Source organism: Augochlora pura, chromosome 1 (genome assembly GCF_028453695.1).
Source record: "Augochlora pura isolate Apur16 chromosome 1, APUR_v2.2.1, whole genome shotgun sequence".
Lineage (NCBI taxonomy): Eukaryota > Metazoa > Arthropoda > Insecta > Hymenoptera > Halictidae > Augochlora > Augochlora pura.
Window position 1 is genome coordinate 12,694,537 of NC_135772.1, and position 19,954 is coordinate 12,714,490.

A 19,954-nucleotide genomic window follows, 5' to 3' on the forward strand; every position below is an offset into this window, starting at 1 on the left:
ATATCGAATGCAACAAACTTTGGAAAACGTTTCAGGATAAGCTCATGTCACTAAAAAATACAAGATAGTCATTTTTACGAAATGTACTGTTGAAAGTACTTCCTTTTGCATTTTTTCTTTTTTAAACATTTGCGTTTTATTTATTTTATATCTTGGTACAAAGAGGAAAGCACGGATGTAAATCTTTCATACGTTTTTAAAAATTATGCTACACCGTTAACAAACTTTATATAATATATTTTGTACACATTTTTATGTTACTATTATTATTTTATATCAAAATTATGTCAAGGTTTTCCTTTTTAATGTTTATAAGAATGTTTTTCTTCTATGTATATACATATACGTCGTTTATGGCTTACACTAGCTAAAAATTCATATTATTATCCGTAAAAAGATTAAAAAGTCATTATCGTTTCCATTTTTTGTTCTACACTATAATAGTATCGTGATAAAAGTAGTAAAAAATTAATACATTTTATTATAAATAAAAGTGAAAGTATATCTAACAGTGATTAGAACTGATAGGGAATATAGCGATTATATTTCCCACTATAAAATGTATGATGAAGGACATTGAATATATAATATTAAATATAATATATAATATTAAATATAATATTATATATTATATATAATATATATATATATCTATATAATATTAAACTCGCAATATTAATTGATGAATCCTCTTATCGTATCAATTGTTTGTCTTTGATTTATCGAGTAAACCAAAGATCACAAAGCACGGTATTGAATTAAATAAAATAAATAGAAAGTAAATAAAAGTTCCATTCATTGGACTACTGTCCATCGAGTGTTTAGAGCATATTAGTCAACGTTTCATTATCTTATCTTTTAGTACTCTAGAAGCGTGCAATCTCTTGTTGCTACGATGTCAAGTTACCTTGATTTTGCGCACAAAACCGAGTCCCGGCAGCCACGAATAAGCAGTCCATTCGAGCGATAGTTAAATACTTTTATCGAGCATTACGCGTTTCATTGTCCAGCCTTTCGTACTTCATTATACTCGTCGATAAAACGTCTATATATCTGTTTGCATTTAGAAATAATTATTGTGATTTAAACGTCTAATTAATATTCGAATCTTTCTACCTTTCAATACCATTGTTCTTTCAGTATACGAATTACTGGTGGTAAACTATCTTGTTTTAAATCATCTAATTATATAATTAGAAAAAAGTATGTGCAACTGGGTTCTAGATGGTTCCCATAGTGAAGTTGAACGTGAAACAGTGCCAATTAGTTCAGTCGCATAAATTAGAATCTAATTGCAAGCTGACGTTTAATTAACTCTGTGCGTTCTGACTTTGATTTATATCTGACACAGGAAAAATCTTAGGAGCAGAGGATCCCGCCGGTAGCAAGGGTTTATTGAAGTGGAAAGGTGTGATGTTTGCCCCAGATGATGGAATAGATAAAACTGAGAATGAAGAAGAGAAGATCGGAAAGGATACCACGGATTCAGCTATGCCCAGTGAAGAACTTGAACAAGGAACTGAGGTAGTCCGAATTGCATCGAGCCGTTAATAAATACATCCAACTTTGTTCATTTGTAAACGATAATTGCTAGTGAACAATGAATTGTTTCGATGCTCAAAAATTTAAAGCTTCAACAAACACATTTTATCATTTTTAGAATTTTTATAGGCAGCGACGTTATCATTCCTTTCCCTTAGAATTCTAAATTTTTCAATCATTTTGTAAAATGTTTAAACAATTCATGACATATATTTTTGTTAAAGGTGTTCATGGTAGAGCTGACGCGTGGATGGAATAGTCGACTAGGGTTCAGCTTGCAACCGGAAGGAAATCATACAGTTATATCAGTCGTACATCCCGATAGTGTCGCTGCTAAAGATGGCAGACTGAAGCAAGGAGATGTACTTTTAATGGTATATTATGTTTCATTCTTACAACATTCTCTTTGGATATAGAAATAATTGTTTCTAACAATAGTAAAGTACTTGCAATAACTCAATTTAAAAGTGAAATTATATAAATATTTAATTTAAGATTTCTTGTATAACTATCATTATTAAATGATAATAATATAATAAAATTATCGATGTATGTATTAAGATTTTATTAAGCTATTATTAATAAATTATGTGTAATTATTCTTTTTATTTTGCAGGTAAATGATGAAAGTGTGAAAGACATGTCCACAGCGGACATAATAGACTTGCTACGTAAAATCAGGGGTTCGATAGGTATCACGGTCATGAGACAAAGTAAACGAGAAAATGTAACGTGACGCTAGTCAGATATATAATAAAAGAACCCCTTAAAGAAAGAAGAAACTTTCACGTCCATTATGATAGAGTGAGTCTTTTACTGTAAAGCGCAACATTGATTCGCTATGGAATGTCGCTCGAATATTAATAATCATCTGGTTCTCGTTTCGTTCGGTGGTAAACCGAAGCATCTATGAACGAAAACAACTTCCTCCATAATTATACGGTCAGCGTGTTTACTGTGTGCAATATAAAGTTTCATGTGACTAGATTCTTAGGTAGAGTCCTTAAGAAACGAAGCCTTAGACGCACTGCGGTAATTAAATCAATTGTAACGCGCATCCTCTTAAGAACCGTTGTTTATGCGATTGCTAGCGTTAAGTTGTCCATTAAGTCCGTGCGATTTCTTATCCATGTTAGACTTTTCATTGCTTTTTCAAAGCAATTTTGATACAAGCAAATAGAAGCTACGTGTATAAGAAGCAATGTATCTGTACACAAAAATAATTACTAATCGTACTTTACTGGACAACTTAATATAATCGAATACAGCTTCCCGAATTAACGCATTATCGGGTGCGTTTTAAAAGTTGTATCCATGTCAACACTCCCAAGGTATATGAAACCTAATTACTACTACGTTTAAAAATACATTATTAATATAGTCAAATTAATGTTCAGCATGGTTTGATGAACGACCATCGAGTCAAAGTGCTCGCGGTGCGTTTGAAACTTTAAAATTTAAAGTGACAAGACTGCTTTAAGAAATAAAAAAGAATCCGGAGATGGGAAAGAAATGTATGGTTGCTGTGTAAATATTTATTGGATGAATGCAGGACATGTGCCACATTAAACACATGTCTTTATTTTTACGTAATTCTTGTTGGGAGATATAGGCACTGTACTTGAGCATTCACGTGTGCTCAGTAATCGCAAAGTAGGATATTTTTATAAACCTACACACCGAGGAGTATCTCTATTAGGAGATTTGAAACCAGCAAAAGGAATACTATATGATTATTGCAAAGACTTTATATATACTGTATGTCAGATGAATGTGAAAAAAAAGACTACACGAAGAATAACACCAACTCGTTCAGTTAAAATCTTGTTAGTAAATTTACACAAATCGACCTATGGTGTTAAGCACGTGTTGAAAACGTTGAGTAGCGACGTAACAAAATAAAATTTGTATAGGAACGCATAAACGAAGTGTTTGTATCAGCCAATTAGAAGTTGTAATTAAAATATGAAAATCTTGTCATACAAGTTACGATTTGTCTCATTAATAAAAATTTCAATTACACAATTATAATGCAAAATTTTAAATCCTCCATTCTAAAGGAATATACAATTACATTCTTCTCAATCAAATGAACATTGTTAGCGAAAAATAGTATTCGCTCAACCTTTTGTTGAATTCCAAACAAATGTTCGTTAAAAATAATCTATTACACTAAAAGTAATAGCAGAAGAATTATATGTACATTCAACGAAGGTACAACAACGTATGTCTACAAATGTTCTGAATATTTCTAGGCCAATATTTCTAAAATTTGGAGATTTGAATAATAAAAGCAATCATTTCATTCGCAATAGAAAAGAAAAATTAAATAGTACTTCGAAGTCTATAATCAAAGAGTTAATCAAAATGTCACGATGAATACATGATAAAAAATGTTTCTTTATTTTTATCTTTATTACGACACTGCTTCTCCACGCCTATTGTAAATAATTATAAGACTATTATGTTCTAACATTACGTTCTCAACGTTTCAAAAGTGACAATGTTAGAGCTCGAACACGTCGAACATATCGTTATGAAATATAACGCAACCATACCTATACGTGTTCAATGCGTATAATACAAGCGAATCATAATATGTATTATAGTGCAACGATGTAACTCATCACTTCGCAATGTACAACCGAAGAAGAATCACTTACAAACATGTAATCGTAAAATTCTATGATTCTTGGACTGCTGTAGCATCTAGCGTTTCTTATCGGAACGAGATTACTATACATGTGTGTATTAGCGACAGCAATTAGTAATTGTGCAATGTTCGAGACCTTTGTAATAATACTCCTTACTAAGCCACTTGAATTTTTATACTGCACTTGAAATCATCAACGTTTTGTCGCAGTAACTAGAATGCTTTATTTCGACGAGCCAACTAACACGTGAACGTATCGCGTAAGTCTAAGCTCCCTTTCAAGCCAAACGTTTCCATTAATTGAAGATTTTGTACATATCTTACAGTATACAATTCCAGATTTCGAATTCATGAAAATTAAGCACGATCTAATATTGAATTATTTTCGAAATTTTATGAAGTGTTAAATCGATCTGTGAATTCTTAAACAATTAAGACTACACAAAATGTTTATCGTCTTTCAAATTTGACTTTCTTCAGAAATATGTTTCTCTGCTTCTCCATCTCTTAAAGAATTTTATGAAGCACTATGTATAAGGAAAAAATTAGACTCGCTTGCAGTATACTTACAATTAGGAGCGTAGTAGATGAGTAACTACCTCGCACGATGCCATACCATAAAGCAGTGGTTCTCAAACTTCTTATGCGTAACCCTTTATTTCGAAAGCCTAAGTGTATGTATAATCTGGAAAATGAATGAACTAACCAGTAACATAGCATAAAATATTGTTGACTACAATTTAAAGAAACAAACTGAAATATAAAACCCTATCGAAAGGAAATAAACATATTTTTGAAGATAAACTTATTTTTGGAATGTAATAACTAAGAAACAAATACAAAATGAATTATTTTCTGTATGAACATCCGTAATAATTGTATTCCAATCTAAGATAACGTAAAAAGAGATCTTACATTACAGTAATGCAATTGTTAATACGAGTACTAAATGATGTACTTTCTGATATTTACTATAGTTTACCTACTATATTGCGTTACACTAATATTTTTTTAGCACAATAATATATCAGGTAATAATAAACAATTAAAGCTGGACAGAACGATAAAAACACAAATTTTCGAAAGTACATAATCACACGGTTTCGCAAAGAATGGTTTTAGAAACACTGCCAAACATGAGTAATACTTAATGCCAGAGAAATAATTGTTAGTGAAAGTCACATACAGTTGTAGAAAAATTCATCCTTATAACGATGTTAAACTTGTATTTATTCACAGAGGAGAGAACATATAATAATATAAATATACATATAGTGAATATATCATCACCATAAGATTGCAATAGACTTAAAAAAATTTAAAGGAAATGTTTCATGAATGTGATAGTCGTTCTATTAGGATGTTAGAAGCCTTAATAGTTCTATTAAATCAACAAAAATTATATTTGAATATATCGCATTGTTTATATGTGATTAAATCAAATATAATTTGTATATAATACAAACATTGTACATGAAATTAAATGTATAAATGAAACCAAAGTGTATAAGTAATAAAATGCATAACAAAGACAAATATTTTACTTGTATACAATATTAAAAATGACTATTTTAATGTTAAATTGGGCTTCTTATATTGTTGTTAATATCTATACATATGTGAAATGTAAGTTTGTGTTTATCATTATTTTTCCATTGTTAATCCTTTTCTGTTCAAATACTATAATGTATTCAATAAAACTCGGTGTTTTTGATATACAATTTTATACTTGTTTCATTAATTCGCTCATATGATGATGTTCTTATCTATAAAACTTAGAAACATCCAGTTCTAAAGATTGTACTTAAGATTCAATTCCAGGATTAATAAATAATAGAAATATATTAAAGAAAAACATGTTAGTGATTATAAACTTTTCTCGTTTCTTTTTTTATTCACGTTGCATTGTATAAATATATTCTAAAGCTATGTGTACAATAAAGATACATAGTCAATGATGGAATAGCTGATAAAGGATATAATAATCTTTATTTTATAATATATATTAAAGGAAATTTTTTCATATGATAAAATATTTAAATGTTTGATATAAATTTTCGAGAGATTTCCAAGTATGCAAGGAATAACACACTGCAATAACACATTAGCTGTTTAAAACAGCAAAAAATTAATGCCTAATCCAGTCTCTCTATAATGTACTTACAAATGTTATACAAAAATATTTCTTTACACATTGTTCTTTCGTTTTTTGCGAGCAGATTTTCTCAAGATTGTTGAGTTTTCCATTGTTTCAGTGTTCACGTTTCGATTTCTTAGTCGTGATTTAACTTGTAAACAACTTTCTTCATTATCACACAACATACTTCCTTCGTTAGATTCATCAGTCTCACTAGGATACGGATGGGAGAATTTTTTAATTCTCTTTTTCTTCTTATTAGATACGGTTTCACTATCATTTTTAGTCAAATCGCGATTTCTTTTACGATATGTACGACTTCCACCACATTCAGGAGACGAGCTTATATTTTCTTTTTCTATTCTTGACGAGTTTAACAGACTATTATTGAAAAATTCGTAATTAAGAGCATTGGATTTGCTACCTAATTTACTCTCAAAGCTATCATTACTTGATCTATCGCAACAAATGTCTTGCAAGACAGAAGTATGTGTTCCACAATCTCTTTCTTCTTGATCTGAAATACTGTCATGATCCAAATTAATCCTGCTTATTGTAACAAAGTCTACTCTCTTCTTTTCATTAATTGAAAATGACTTTTCTTCCCTTTTCGGCATTTTGTACTTTGAAGAATTCAAGACACATTTAGGATCATTCCCTGATATTTGACTCCTAACAGTGGTATTTGTGGCTGAATGCACCCATTTATTAGATCCAGAAATATCACTGTGTGCATTTGAATTGACATCATCCTTTTCTATTTCTAGAAAAGAATGTTCGTTCGCGTAAAATTCTTTTTCTCCATCAGGCACATCATTACTTGAACCAGTTTCATTAACTTGAACATTAAGAAATTTCTTTGGATCATTGCTAGAATACATTTGTAAAGGACAAGTAGTATCCGAATCGGAATCCTGAATATATACAGCAGACTTCACAGATGGCAGATCACTTCTTTCAGTATCATTTATTGAGTCATCCGAACTATCAGGAATTGTTTCAGGTTTTGACAAAATGTGTTTTTCACCTTTGAAACTTTCGTTCAACAAATTACGTCTTACATTCGTACTTCTTTCTATCTCGGTAATCTTAATTTTTTTAATTAAAGATTCAAAACTATCTTTATGAGCTTCCACTAATGTAAAAAAAGATACACATTGTAATGTTATATGTATTATAATTAATGAAGAAGTATAAACAAAAACTTACAATACTTTCTTCTTTCATCATCTATGATGTTTTGTTCCGTGTTCCTGTTAACTTGTAATTTCTGAAATAATTGAAAATTTGGATAATTTGAAATCAACTGTATATACAACAATGTCAGAAACCTTTTGCTTGCTATGCATAGCAATAAAAGTAAAATTAATTACATTTATAAATGAAGAAGTCTTGTTAATATTTTTTTCAAGGTTCTCTTCATCTTCACATTGTTTAAGTAATTCCGAAACTGACCGTGGATTTAATTTATCACATTCTGCATTATAAAGAATAATATATCTTTGCAAACGAGCTTCCATAGTCTTACGATCTCCTTGAGATGACAAGCCAAATTCTTTTAATTTTTTACGCATTACAGCATCTTTCATTAAACTAAATACTAACTTCGGCAACGGTTGACGTTTTGAATTACTGCTGGAAAATAGATAGCTATTGTATAAGCATATTCAAACATTTCAATAGTCTAATGTAAATTATTCATAATATGTATTACTATATTTTTATAATTACTTCATATGTGGTTGATCTTTCTTTGCTTCTCTTTTTAAACAATCATCAAGATGTCTATTTATATTTGTTTCAGAAATAGTAACTTTACATACTGGGCATATAACAACCTTAGATTCTTCTGTGCTGATTAGATCTGGGCGCTTTGTACTTTTAGGGGTAAACATTAAGGGGATTTTGTTTTTACCACTAGTACTTGGACTACATAAGTCTTTGTGAATATTTGTAGAAGGTGACACATTATTGTTAGATATTATGTTTTTACTAGCAATTACAGTTTCTTGCCTAACTAAAGGTGAATATTTCTTTTCATGTATTGATTTTGGTGTATTTAAAATAGCATCACTCTTATTGCCTGGGAGAAATTGTAGCGGACCTTTTAGACATTTCTTTAGTTTATCTTTAATTTGTAGAAACTGTGCTATAATTTCATCCAAGATTTTATTTTTTCGTAAATCCTTTTCAAAAGTTTCAGAAAAACAAGTGGGACATTGCGTTTTATAATGTAAATATTTTCTGATACACAATGAACAATCTAAAATATATTATTGGTTTATATTATTAAGGAAATAATGTTAAATGCATTATTGAAAAAATCAAATAATTTCTTACAATTATGAGAACATGATGTTATTACAGATGTATTTATGTATTCATAGCATATACCACAAATCAGCAAATCCTCAATGTGCTGTAAAAGAATTTACAACTTCAATTACTATCGTCATTACAAATAATAGATCAGATAATATAAAAGTTCTGCGATGTTACCTTTAGTTGTATATATTCAGGTGGCCACATTATATGTTGATAATTGTATACATATACATATAAGTAATAAAAATTAAAGGTTAGTCCAAATTAACATTTTTTTCTGAGTATAAAAAGCATAATAATATGTTACTAAAAAATAGACAGTAACTGTTATAAAAAACAAATTATAAATTACAAATGTTTATGATTAAGCAAACGTTATAAACACAAATAAACGAATTACTCTCTTCAAACAGGCGTCACTTCGAAGTTGTGTACGATATACACTAACCTTTCAAGTCAAGAACTACATTCGAGGGGAAACAAGGTTCTTGAATTGAGGGAATGCAGCGAATTGCTGTGCTCTGATTGGCTGACAATTCACAGCTGAACAGTGCTGCTCTCATAGTGAATGACAAAGAAAGGAAATAGTGAATGAGCAAGATAACACGACATCAGCACAACCACATGCGAAACCAGTCACACCGACGGTCAATGTAACATACCACCCGTTACCATGCTTGCAATCTCACCCTTTTCACGCACCCGTACGTCTAATGCTTCATCTGAAACACGCGGCATGATATTCGACTTGTATTTTTCGCCTCATAGAATTATCGACCACATTTACCAGCAAATTTGCGATTCAGATGTAGCACCAGGAAAATAGATACACGAAAAGAGTGAGACCACAAGCACGGATGTGAGTAATACAGCCTAGGTTTCTCATCTGTGTAAACACTCGCCATAGAGTCCGTCGTCATCTTCGGTTTTGTCTTTAAATCAACTGCGCGAAGCTGGATGCGCATTAAAATGGTGGGGGATAAAAAGGCGCAATATGGTGAGGCATAAAAGGGCGCAATATGGTGAGGCATCACTATACTTTGTTAAGTTTACAATGTGTTGAACCTTGTTAATAATATAGAATATATTCTCAATATCGTTTGTTGTTATCGTTATTCGTAACTATTCTAATGTGTTATTTCTTTTTCTTTCTACATACTTATAATGCATTACAAAAAGATAGCACACTTCAAAATTAACATAATTTTTATTTATTTTACAATATAATCACGGCTCTGTTTTATACAAATTTGCAAAATACTATTATAAACATACACGAGTGTAATAGAATTGAAAAGAAAATTTTTATGGAAATACAATAGAACAAAATGATAGCACATTTAACTAAAAATTATGTGTAGCAATAACACATTGATGTATAATGATATATGTAATGCTTAATATTTTCTGGCTTCTCCTTTACATGCATTAACAGTCATCATTGTTTTTGGCAAACGTTTGTAGAGATTCTTTAATAGTTTTTTACTTTAATTGCCCTCACTCATTTTCATTCGATTATGTTTTGAAATTGTTTGTCATTTGTATATACAGCTTGATTAAGATTACCACAGCTTTCATTGATATGACCTTAATGGTCAATCCAGAATGTAATTATTTTTTTAAGGAAAATATTCTTTGACCACTTTTGCAGTGTGTGCTATGACATTATACTACTGAAAATATAGGATAAACCTGAAAATATGTACAAGTTGGTAACAGGTGATTAAAAAAACATAAAAAATATATAGAATAACTTTTTTTATTTAAGATTTAATTTTTGAGAAAATTGTTGGATTAATACTACCCAAAGTGAAACAATAAATATTATTTATACATAATGTTAAGTGGTCACTCTATGTAGTAGCAGTAATAGTAGTGTTATAAAAGCAGTCTGAGGATCCTTCTGTTTTGAGAAAGTCGGTAAGACTGTAAGAGTTTAACAAAGTGTAAGCAGTGCGTGCAATTAATGATGATCAAGAATGACCGTTTTGTAATGAAATACCTTTAGCGATGATATACAAAAGTTTATTCATGATCGACATTTCAAATCTACACTTAGCGTACTGTTGATATTTTGAAGCAATATTGCCACATTCAATTTAGCAAATCACTTATTTATAATTCCTTACAAATGTATAATCACTACTGTTATAATCAACATTTCTTACTGTCAACATTTCTAAATGTTTTATTGCGTTGAATAAAGAACAGTAAAATATGAAAAAGATGAACTCATCATCTGAAAAAGAAAGTGTATTTTGGACCAAAAATCGTTATTGTTAATAGGATATAGTAGAAATGAGTTACCATTGAAAAACCTTCATTACATAGATCATACAAACCAGCCAGATTAACCCGTATTTCCTTCACACTTGTCATCAATATAAATAATAATAATTTTTGTGACTTCAATGGTATAGAGTACCATAACGAATTGCATCTATTTCATGAAACAGCGATATTTGATTACTTACTTCCTTATACAATAAATTCTCCCTAGTAGTTTTGCAGCTTGGAATCGAAAATAGACAACTGAGACAATCTAGACACGATTCTTCCAACCTCGACAGAGAGAGAGAGAGAGAGAGCGGTCAGCATATCGGAGTACATTAATTATTGTTTTAATAATTAATATGTATTACTTTAACATATCGTTAAAATTCTTCCAATTAAAATGAGATTAAACACGACTATATTTATCCAATTATTTCGTGAATGATTTTATTTTATATACTCAGAAATATCTGTCCAACTTATATTTACAAAAAATTTCGTTTTGAAATTTTAGTATTCAAAAAGTGATGCTATTATATTAGAAGTTGTCATATTAGGCATTCTAGTGAAAAGAGCCGCGTTGCACAGGCGCAGGAATAGCGCAAAGACAATCCAAGAAAGCCGTAACATGTACTACTAGGGAGACTTGACTCTATCAGAAATTAATTGTTTAAGCATTCACGAAATCACATTCATCTTTCAATTAACCATTCAATTAAATTTGCTTCTAACTGATTTAAAGTAGCTAATTGAGCTAATATTTCATAATTAAAAATGCAGACTCACATTTTTTCAAAAATCATCATACTAGTATCTGACAATCTCTGTCCAACAAAATTATTTAAGTACATTATTATAAAGTGCAGTAGACAATCGTTTACAGAAAAGAAAATATTTTGAAAATCGTCCCCTTTCTTGACTGCTAGGAGTAACTATTACACATAAAAAAAGTCTACTTTACTACATCTTGATTAACAAAAGCATTTTGTCATAATTGATTTGCCAATTCTTCTTAATAACATTTAATAATGCTTACACGGTATAAGTTTACAGCAAACGACAAAATCACTGTTATAATCGCTATTAAATACTGTATCGTCATCTGGCCTACGAGATCTGTGAGCAATCTAAGTTAACAAAATTTTCAATATTTCAATTATAAAGAAAATATAATGAAATAATCACTAAAGTTACTAGTAACATGTCAAAGAAAATACTAACCTAAGAACTTGGTTGTGAAACTCCACAGCTGATTGTACTTCTATTAGTTTCAACTTCGTCGAAACTACCGCATTGTTGATTTCTGTCTCTATTCGGTAACTGAAAAGTTCCCAATACGTATTGTAGAATTGAAATAGTAGAATAATACCGCCGGTTCCTTCTTTCATCTAAAATTCTATAACACTGATAGTATATTGATCAATCTGATAAAATTTTCTAGTTTGTTGCTTTTTCAACCAATATCATGATGCAAGTAAATATTTTATTGCTGTTTCATTGGTCGCCAACGTCTAAACGCTAACAGTTTAATAAGTAGTCGTACACTTTTTAAAAGGGAATAACTTTTCTATAATTGAGCCAAGCGAACTAAAATTTTTGAGATGTTGGAGCAGAGTGCGGAATTATTGGCATGCAACGAGCAAATTGCGGGGGCTACGCCGTATAACTCGCATTGCGCGTAATACTCTCCGTAGACGCATAAATGATACACATCTATATAAAGCAATAAGTACACGTGCCATGCCTAATGTGCTCCAAGCATTTAGGCGACCAGGGAGATCGAAACGTGTGACTGTAGTCAAAAGGTGTAGCCTTCGCGATTTTTATGTTGCGTGTCGATAATTTCGAAACTTGTTAGAGGGATTAGTTTACTAGGCAATGGTTACAGAATTGTTTTTAAAAGGAGTAATTAGCTGGAGTGATAAAAAAAGAAAGAAACTCACGGGTTTTAACTTTTTTATCTGAGTATAGAATGAAAATTTAATCGATGCATTTTCTATACTCGGTTCCTCGGGAATTGACAAAAAAATGTGTACAGCTACAAGTGGACAAACAAGAGTCGAAACGTAATGTCCACAACCACATACTCTAATATCCACAATTACATACATATAGTAAGAGAAAAACGCATACAAGGATCTTTTTCAGGATCCGCTAAAAAGAGTCCTTGAGTTACATTTCTTATGAATTCTTGGGGAACCAACTATGTGTATGCAGATCGCAGTAATTTGTACAAATGTGGAAAAAATTATTACAGTCCGAGTTGACGTTGATGTGAGCTAGATAGAATGAAAGATAGTGGAAATCGCAGTTTTCTAGAACATTCAACCGATAATTGCAAGAAATCTCGACTGCTTGTTTCCAACTTCGACGATATTTTCAGCATCTTATATAAGTTACAGAGGCCTACAAAATAACATTTTTAAATTTTTGTTATATGCATAGATAAAAAAGTTGAAAGAACTTATCTTTGAATTTGTTTATCATTCTAACCAGTTTCAATTTTTGAAAACATTTTTTTGGCCATTGAGGCACCACTATAATTGTTTTATCACATTCAAAAATAATTTTTATGCTGAGAAAATTTAGATTTAAAAAATTATTTTAGATTTATTGTGAAAGTAACTTTAAGTGCAAAGAGTGAATGAAATAGCCCGGCTATTTGTTTGAAAACTTTTATGTGTATGGTTCTTATTTTCGAAGAAAAATATTAAAGTTTTAACTATTATTGCGGCATTTCATGAGCTTTCAAGAAAACGACTATTTCTATTCATCCGACATTTCGCGTACAGTTAAGAAAATGATTATTTTTAGTTGTCCGGACGGTAACGTGTTAAAAAGCTTTCGAATCCGTTTCGGACTGATTGTATGTATCTCACATCGCATAAAATTTCCATAGAATGCACGTGTGATATTTAAATTATTTATAAATGGTCGACGATACTCAACAAGAGGAGAATCACACAAGAATGAATTGTTTGAAAAATACCTAGCGATTTCAAGTAGTGCACAAATGTGGGAAGAAAAAATAGCGAGTACCGATTCCGTACTCGATACCGACAAGAGACCTAGTGTGAATCCAATTGTAAGTTGAATAGCAACACAATCAGTTAGAAGGCCTCTCTCATAGAAGAAAAATCCAAACTGGCGTAGATAATATGGTTGATGGTTTGAACGTAGTATCGTGGGAAGTAGGAGCACCAAAATTAAGTATGCTATTAACGAGCACGATAGGCCTAGAATTTAACATGGTGCCATTTTAGTGCAAGTTTTATACATATTAATATTTTACATTAATTAGTAATTTGAAGATATAATTATCGTAATCAATATTTTATCAAAATATTAGATATATTTCCATTTGTCGAAAATTGATACAATCCTATTCAATATATGTATTTACCTAAAAATGCCATAATTACTCGCCGTGCCACTACTATATGCTTCAAGAATATATCATTTTCAACAGAATCTTTTACTGATTTATAATCGTTTTCAATCATAGTTAGCACATCTCTCATCTAAAACCGCATAAAGAGGCAGTATTATGATTATATTTTTATTGCATCAATATTGTCTTCTTAAAGGCAATAACGAGAATGATATGTCTAACTTACTCCTGACCGGTTGATAGTAAAACCAATGAATCGTAGAAAAAACAATGCCATTGGGCATGTGAGCGATAACATCGTAACTATATTGTACAATGACATTTCTACCGTTCTTAGCTTGATTACCTGAAAAATATTTAATTTGTTTCGAATAGTTATAAATGCATATAAATAATAATTATAATCCGGTGTTCGTAACAATACTATATAACAATTCGCATAGTTCGATATTTCGATAAAAAGCAAATTGAATCCTATAAAAGAATTTTCATAGGCATTGGTATGTCTATTGTATTGGGTTATTGCAAAAATAATTTCGGTTTCCCAAATTAGCATACATTGCAATTTCATATGTATTGTGGGTGGATTTCCTCTGGGATTCCCTAGCACTACAATTTTAGCAATATTGGCGATATCACTATATTTCCGATATTAATAAATAGATAAACATGCCAAAAGCATATGAACTACTTTATGGAACAAAACATGAACGTCCATGTTTATTTCTAATTTTAAACAGAAATTATCATAATTTCTTTAGCCATCAATTGAACATAATCTGTATTTCTGCTTTTTTTACTTCTACTGTCTTCCACTTTTAATTTAAACATTGTCAACGAGTTCTATTTTTTTTAAACGAATAGTTTTATTCTTGTTTTGTTTAATTATTTTCTATAAGTTATTTATTACACTACCGATGACGCAACCGAATTTATCCACTGTCATTTACATGCTAATTTAAACATCTATAAAGCACATCCTACTGTCTTGTTGTATCTGCTTTTATCATAAACGATGGTAATTCCAAAGATACATCGTAAAGTGTAGCTGTTTTCTCGTCTATCATAAATGATTCAACTAAATCACATTTTCACTTTCCATTTTTATTTTTACTGCAAATGCCGTATTTTCTGCAAAAGCGCGATTACATCTCAAAATAAAAAAATTTTTGTTCCATTTTAATAAACTTTCATTACCTGTATTGATATAAGGCTGATAATGAGCAGAGGAAATAATACTCTTTGTATTCTTGATAGTAAAGATTCGTCATAGGGCCAGAGCGCAGTTACATTTAACATAGTATAATATACAGTGTAATTCTTTCGAAATGTGTCCATCTTGATCAGTGTTGATTGTTGTCTGCGTGGAAAGTTAGTAGTAGCGTCCAACTTCACTTCGGGATCATATTTAATTTACGCTGAGATCCACATCCTCTATAAATTCTTAACGCAGTTGGTCGTACTCTATTCAAATTGTGTTAAATTTGTCCGGAATCGATTGATTGCTTTAGCTTCTCGGGGAAACGTTAGGAATTTATGACACTTCTCATTAATATTTTCTAACACGATCGCAGTAAAAAATGTTTCCCCCGTAGCCGTCATATAGCATAAACTCGACGCTTCTAAACAATCAATTTCAAAACCGTAGGGGTGTTCGAACTTATCAATAGTGCATCTGGAGAAAGCTTGCGACAGTAAATTCTATTTTAATAGTCATTTTCTCGGTAAGGCCATCAGTTGTCAATATTTTCATAATAGAAGAGGAAGTACGAAGGAAGTCTAATTCAATAAATATTTAGTAACATAATGGAATATAATAATGTTCAACTGACGCTCCAATTTTCACAACAATAACAGTAATATATTTAACACATTAAATACATCAAATATTAAATATATTATATGTTTAGTACTTATTAAATAAATCAAATATTTTATTTATTTTATTTTATCAATATTTATTTTATTTGATACTTGAAGTTCCGAAAAGTACAAAGTTTGAAAGCTCAAGAATTCAACAACAAGAGTTCAGAGATCAAATACAAAGTAAAAATTCAAGAAGTGCACGCCGAGCATTGAGACAAAGCTATTGTAAAAAAATCATGAATGGGTGCTATTAGTAGTCTAACAACAAGGGGAGTAAAACTGGACTGTTTTTCTTTTCAAAATAAGCATCAGGGACAAGGATAGTCTTTCAGGAGGATTTGCTCACCGCGGAGTAAAGAAGACGTGCTCTGGTAAAAGGCATTCGGTAATATCTGAACGGCGCAGTATTCCGTTCACTACACGCGTCAATAATAAAATCAGATACATTCTAAGTCAAGCTGGTTACAATTATTCTTAATCTTATAAATTATTCGTTTACCATAATTAAAATTTAATATACCATTTTCGTTATTCACCCATCAATTTATTTCCTTATTTTTTGATCGATTAATTTCTTGATTAATTCCTTATCTATTATTTGATTTGCTCGTCGATTATCATTAATTTTTGTCTATCTACCATTCAACTTAATTCATTATTATGTGAACAAATTCTTCATATCTAAAAAGCTAATTACTTTTAATTCTATCCTATCTAAGGCCTTGGAAATTTCATACCAGTTCTGGATGACTGATTTCTGATATAAACAGCTCGTACTCTCGTGTTTGCTATCTATTTAGTTCTGTACGCTGCGCTATCGACGGTGATCACGATGTTAACAACAAGCACGACGATCGGTATTTTGTTAATTCTCACGTCGGTTTCTGCCGTCACCAATGACCGCCCGATAATCGGTGAGTACTCATTTAAAAATAGATTTACCTGTCGGTTTACGAATTGATTTTAATCCTTCGACAGCAGAACTCGGCTCTATTTTAACACATAATACTTAAATTATCAATTAATTATTCAATCTAAGTAAATAGCTGTTGCTATTCAGAAAAGTGTTTATGCATCTTTTAAAATGCAATAACTTTTTAAATACATGATTAGCGAAGCACTTTTTAAATTTTCATTATAAATTTTCATTATTCCAGATAAAAATAGTTAAGAAACAAGAATTTTTGTATCATTCCAAATAATGGCCAACTTAAGCACAGCATTTTATTCCAAACGGGAGTCGGGAGACGTAGCTCTCGTAATTCTCATGTTGCATGCTGATTGATTCGTAGCTTTGGTTTAAAAGACTAGTCTTTTTACCATCTAAAACAAATTCAAGCTACTTAGCCCAGTTTTTAAACAGTACGCTCTTTAAAAGGTATACGAACATTTTTGTGAATCACCGTATCTAAAGTTCTGTATAGTCTGAAGCATTACGAATTGTATTGTCATTGTTGTTTGTTTACAATGTATTTGTAAAAAAAAGTCCGAGATTGAATGCGACAGGCTTCATTACCGTATAATAGGATAATTCACTCTCAAGTATTTGTGTTTTAATTTTCCGAAAGGTATCTTGTCTCAGAAGGTATCAGATGTTATGAACTGGCACTATGGTAATAACTATGACAGTTACATAGCCGCCTCGTATATTAAATTTATCGAGGGAGCTGGTGCAAGAGTTGTGCCAATTTGGTAAGTGTACTCAATGACAATCATATTTTTCGAAAACAAAAAACTTGAACTAGACGCTCGCGATGAACGAGTGATTTTTTCTTCCAAATTCATTAAACATATCTTATCATGTTCTTCGCTTCAGGATCGGGAAACCTAAATCGTATTATGATGATATCATGTCGAAGATAAACGGGTGAGTTACGTTAACTTAGCAAATTAAAAGAAAAAGAACGATGTAGTTGAGTTCATTTTTAAATAATTTTCACAGGGTTTTGTTTCCTGGTGGAGGCTCATATTTCGATGACAAATATGGCTACGGTGATGCAGCAGTACATATACACCGGTAAAGACAACTTTCTTATATCTCTGGTTATCATGCTCCTATAAAAATATTATTCAATTTGTAGAATTGCGAAACGAATGAACGAGTTGGGGAATTATTTTCCAATTCTCGGCATATGTTTAGGATTCGAAGTGTTGGCATATGCTATGGCTAATCGTGACATGCAGATCCTTACAAGATGCGAGGGTGAGGATATTGCTCTTCCTCTTGTTTTTATGAACGGTAAGTGCTTGTTTCGTGTTCAGCTCGAATTAATGCAGTCAACACTGAATAAATTTTGACAACGAACTGGTCAAGAGTTTGATGTTACTTTATGAATCAGTTATAATTATTTTAGGATACACGATTTATAGATCCATGTCGGTTATATGTGTTCTAATAATTTAAGATTAAATCTAATAATTTCAGATTATCATGAAAGTAGAATGTTCGGAAATGCATCGGACGACGTCATTGACATGCTAAAGAACGAGATGCTGACGTTTAATGCCCATCATAATTGTGTCACGATTAAAGTACTTTTCCTTTTTTAATTTCACGATAAGTAAAATCCAATCAAGTTGTTTTATTAAGTTGAGGAACCGGTTTTCTTGCTTCAAAAAATCCAATTTTTTTTGCTTTAATTATCTGCAGTACATATATGTAAATACCGGTTTCTCCCTTAATGTTCAATTTTCAAATCAGATTTTTTTAAATATATGTAAAAATTTATTTTTACCATTTTTAAATGTAACTACAATAATTATAGGGCTGCAGGTCTTCATAACAGTCCGCAGACCCGATCACCTCAGATACTATATTCATAAAGCGTAAAATTGCAGCAACTACGCTATTACAATCTAACGGACGAATTGAAAATACTATCTGTGAACTATGACAATCTCGGCGAAGAGTTTATTTCATCGTTCGAGACGGTCGAATATCCATTTTACGGTTTACAATTTCATCCAGAAAAAAATCTGTACGAATGGAAGGAGAATCTAACAATTCCGCATGGAAGAAATGCGGCACGTGTCACTCAATTCTTTGCGAATTTCTTTGTGGACGAAGGTTAGTAAATTTCCTCGTTTTCCAAAAAGCAAAGTCAAGCGATTAACTAGAGTTTAGCTACTAAACGATGTTTTTCATGTAGCGCGGAAAAATCACAACTATTTCGCGAACGTTGACGAAGAGGCTCGGTCTTTGATCTACAATTATCCCGTACAGTACACGGCGCAGCACCATTCTACATTCGAACAATGTTATCTCTTCTACAAAAACGGTACTACACGATACTACTAAGCAGTTTCATCGGATAAGTTAACAAGTTATTGCGATGATTGTCTAACTTGAGCATAATTTCTGATAACAAACTTATAAATAGTTTTTTTCTGAAACTTGCAAAATTTAGGGAGGGGGATCTCCAAAAGGAAGGGGCTTATACAAAAATATGTTGAATGTTGTACCGTTCCGTTAATAATATTATATAATAATAAATAAGATATTATAAAAATATTATTATTATTATATGTATTTATTACATATTTGTAATCTATTTATTATTTATACTAAACATACAATAATCTTTGGTTTAACTTTTAATACACCCGCTCTTTTCTACAGACAAAGTAATTTTGCTCCGTTCTCGTTAATCCCTCTACTTCTATATTACTTTGTTTATTCTATATTGCCCTAAATCTGTTCTAAATGTGCCGTAATGTCGAGGTTACATTATGTCAAGGCAGGTATGCTGAAAGTTTACCCTTGGTC

The 19,954-nt window shown here is 31.1% G+C and overlaps 4 protein-coding genes across 15 annotated transcripts in view; 2 read left to right on the forward strand and 2 right to left on the reverse strand.

The window, feature by feature from the left end:
* Window positions 1-3,487, forward strand: part of LOC144473342 (uncharacterized) — a 149,004-nt gene extending 145,517 nt beyond the window's left edge. For both annotated transcript variants that reach the window (XM_078188335.1, XM_078187537.1), the window contains exons 11-13: window positions 1,352-1,524; window positions 1,767-1,916; window positions 2,159-3,487. In XM_078188335.1, the coding sequence (XP_078044461.1) occupies window positions 1,352-1,524; window positions 1,767-1,916; window positions 2,159-2,278 (443 nt within the window). In that variant the 3' untranslated portion in view covers window positions 2,279-3,487. The remainder of the gene's footprint in view (window positions 1-1,351; window positions 1,525-1,766; window positions 1,917-2,158) is intronic.
* A 1,701-nt stretch (window positions 3,488-5,188) lies between these two features.
* Window positions 5,189-10,760, reverse strand: LOC144474394 (uncharacterized). 4 transcript variants are annotated; one of them, XM_078190498.1, is made up of 7 exons: window positions 10,660-10,760; window positions 8,832-8,934; window positions 8,673-8,751; window positions 8,064-8,595; window positions 7,706-7,982; window positions 7,542-7,602; window positions 5,189-7,467 (listed from the first exon to the last, which is right to left on the reverse strand). In XM_078190498.1, the coding sequence occupies exons 2-7, from the start codon at window positions 8,859-8,861 to the stop codon at window positions 6,383-6,385; spliced, it is 2,064 nt and encodes a 687-aa protein (XP_078046624.1). In that variant the 5' UTR covers window positions 8,862-8,934; window positions 10,660-10,760; the 3' UTR covers window positions 5,189-6,382. The 4 variants fall into 4 exon arrangements, with proteins under 4 accessions (XP_078046624.1, XP_078045759.1, XP_078048307.1 ...); XM_078189633.1 differs by lacking the exon at window positions 10,660-10,760 and adding an exon at window positions 9,106-9,442; XM_078192181.1 differs by lacking the exon at window positions 10,660-10,760 and having other exon boundaries at window positions 7,706-7,964; window positions 8,832-9,106.
* Window positions 9,660-19,725, forward strand: LOC144478521 (gamma-glutamyl hydrolase-like). Of its 4 annotated transcripts, none has more exons than XM_078196703.1 (9): window positions 9,660-9,679; window positions 16,989-17,102; window positions 17,757-17,880; window positions 18,005-18,055; window positions 18,131-18,205; window positions 18,270-18,427; window positions 18,614-18,720; window positions 19,027-19,255; window positions 19,338-19,725. In XM_078196703.1, the coding sequence occupies exons 2-9, from the start codon at window positions 17,021-17,023 to the stop codon at window positions 19,484-19,486; spliced, it is 975 nt and encodes a 324-aa protein (XP_078052829.1). In that variant the 5' UTR covers window positions 9,660-9,679; window positions 16,989-17,020; the 3' UTR covers window positions 19,487-19,725. The 4 variants fall into 4 exon arrangements, with proteins under 4 accessions (XP_078052829.1, XP_078052742.1, XP_078052670.1 ...); XM_078196616.1 differs by having other exon boundaries at window positions 9,661-9,679; window positions 16,908-17,102; window positions 19,338-19,716; XM_078196544.1 differs by lacking the exon at window positions 9,660-9,679 and adding an exon at window positions 16,232-16,573 and having other exon boundaries at window positions 16,908-17,102; window positions 19,338-19,716.
* LOC144478221 (uncharacterized) lies at window positions 10,758-15,671 on the reverse strand. 5 transcript variants are annotated; one of them, XR_013495330.1, is made up of 9 exons: window positions 15,520-15,671; window positions 14,549-14,668; window positions 14,335-14,452; window positions 13,921-14,167; window positions 12,153-12,251; window positions 11,968-12,058; window positions 11,718-11,863; window positions 10,965-11,219; window positions 10,758-10,896 (listed from the first exon to the last, which is right to left on the reverse strand). XR_013495330.1 is itself a non-coding variant. In XM_078196006.1 (9 exons), the coding sequence occupies exons 1-9, from the start codon at window positions 15,658-15,660 to the stop codon at window positions 10,846-10,848; spliced, it is 1,146 nt and encodes a 381-aa protein (XP_078052132.1). In that variant the 5' UTR covers window positions 15,661-15,671; the 3' UTR covers window positions 10,758-10,845. The 5 variants fall into 5 exon arrangements, 4 of the variants coding, with proteins under 4 accessions (XP_078052132.1, XP_078052408.1, XP_078052327.1 ...); XM_078196006.1 differs by having other exon boundaries at window positions 10,965-11,097; XM_078196115.1 differs by having other exon boundaries at window positions 10,765-10,896; window positions 11,132-11,219.
* Window positions 19,726-19,954: the final 229 nt, after the last annotated feature.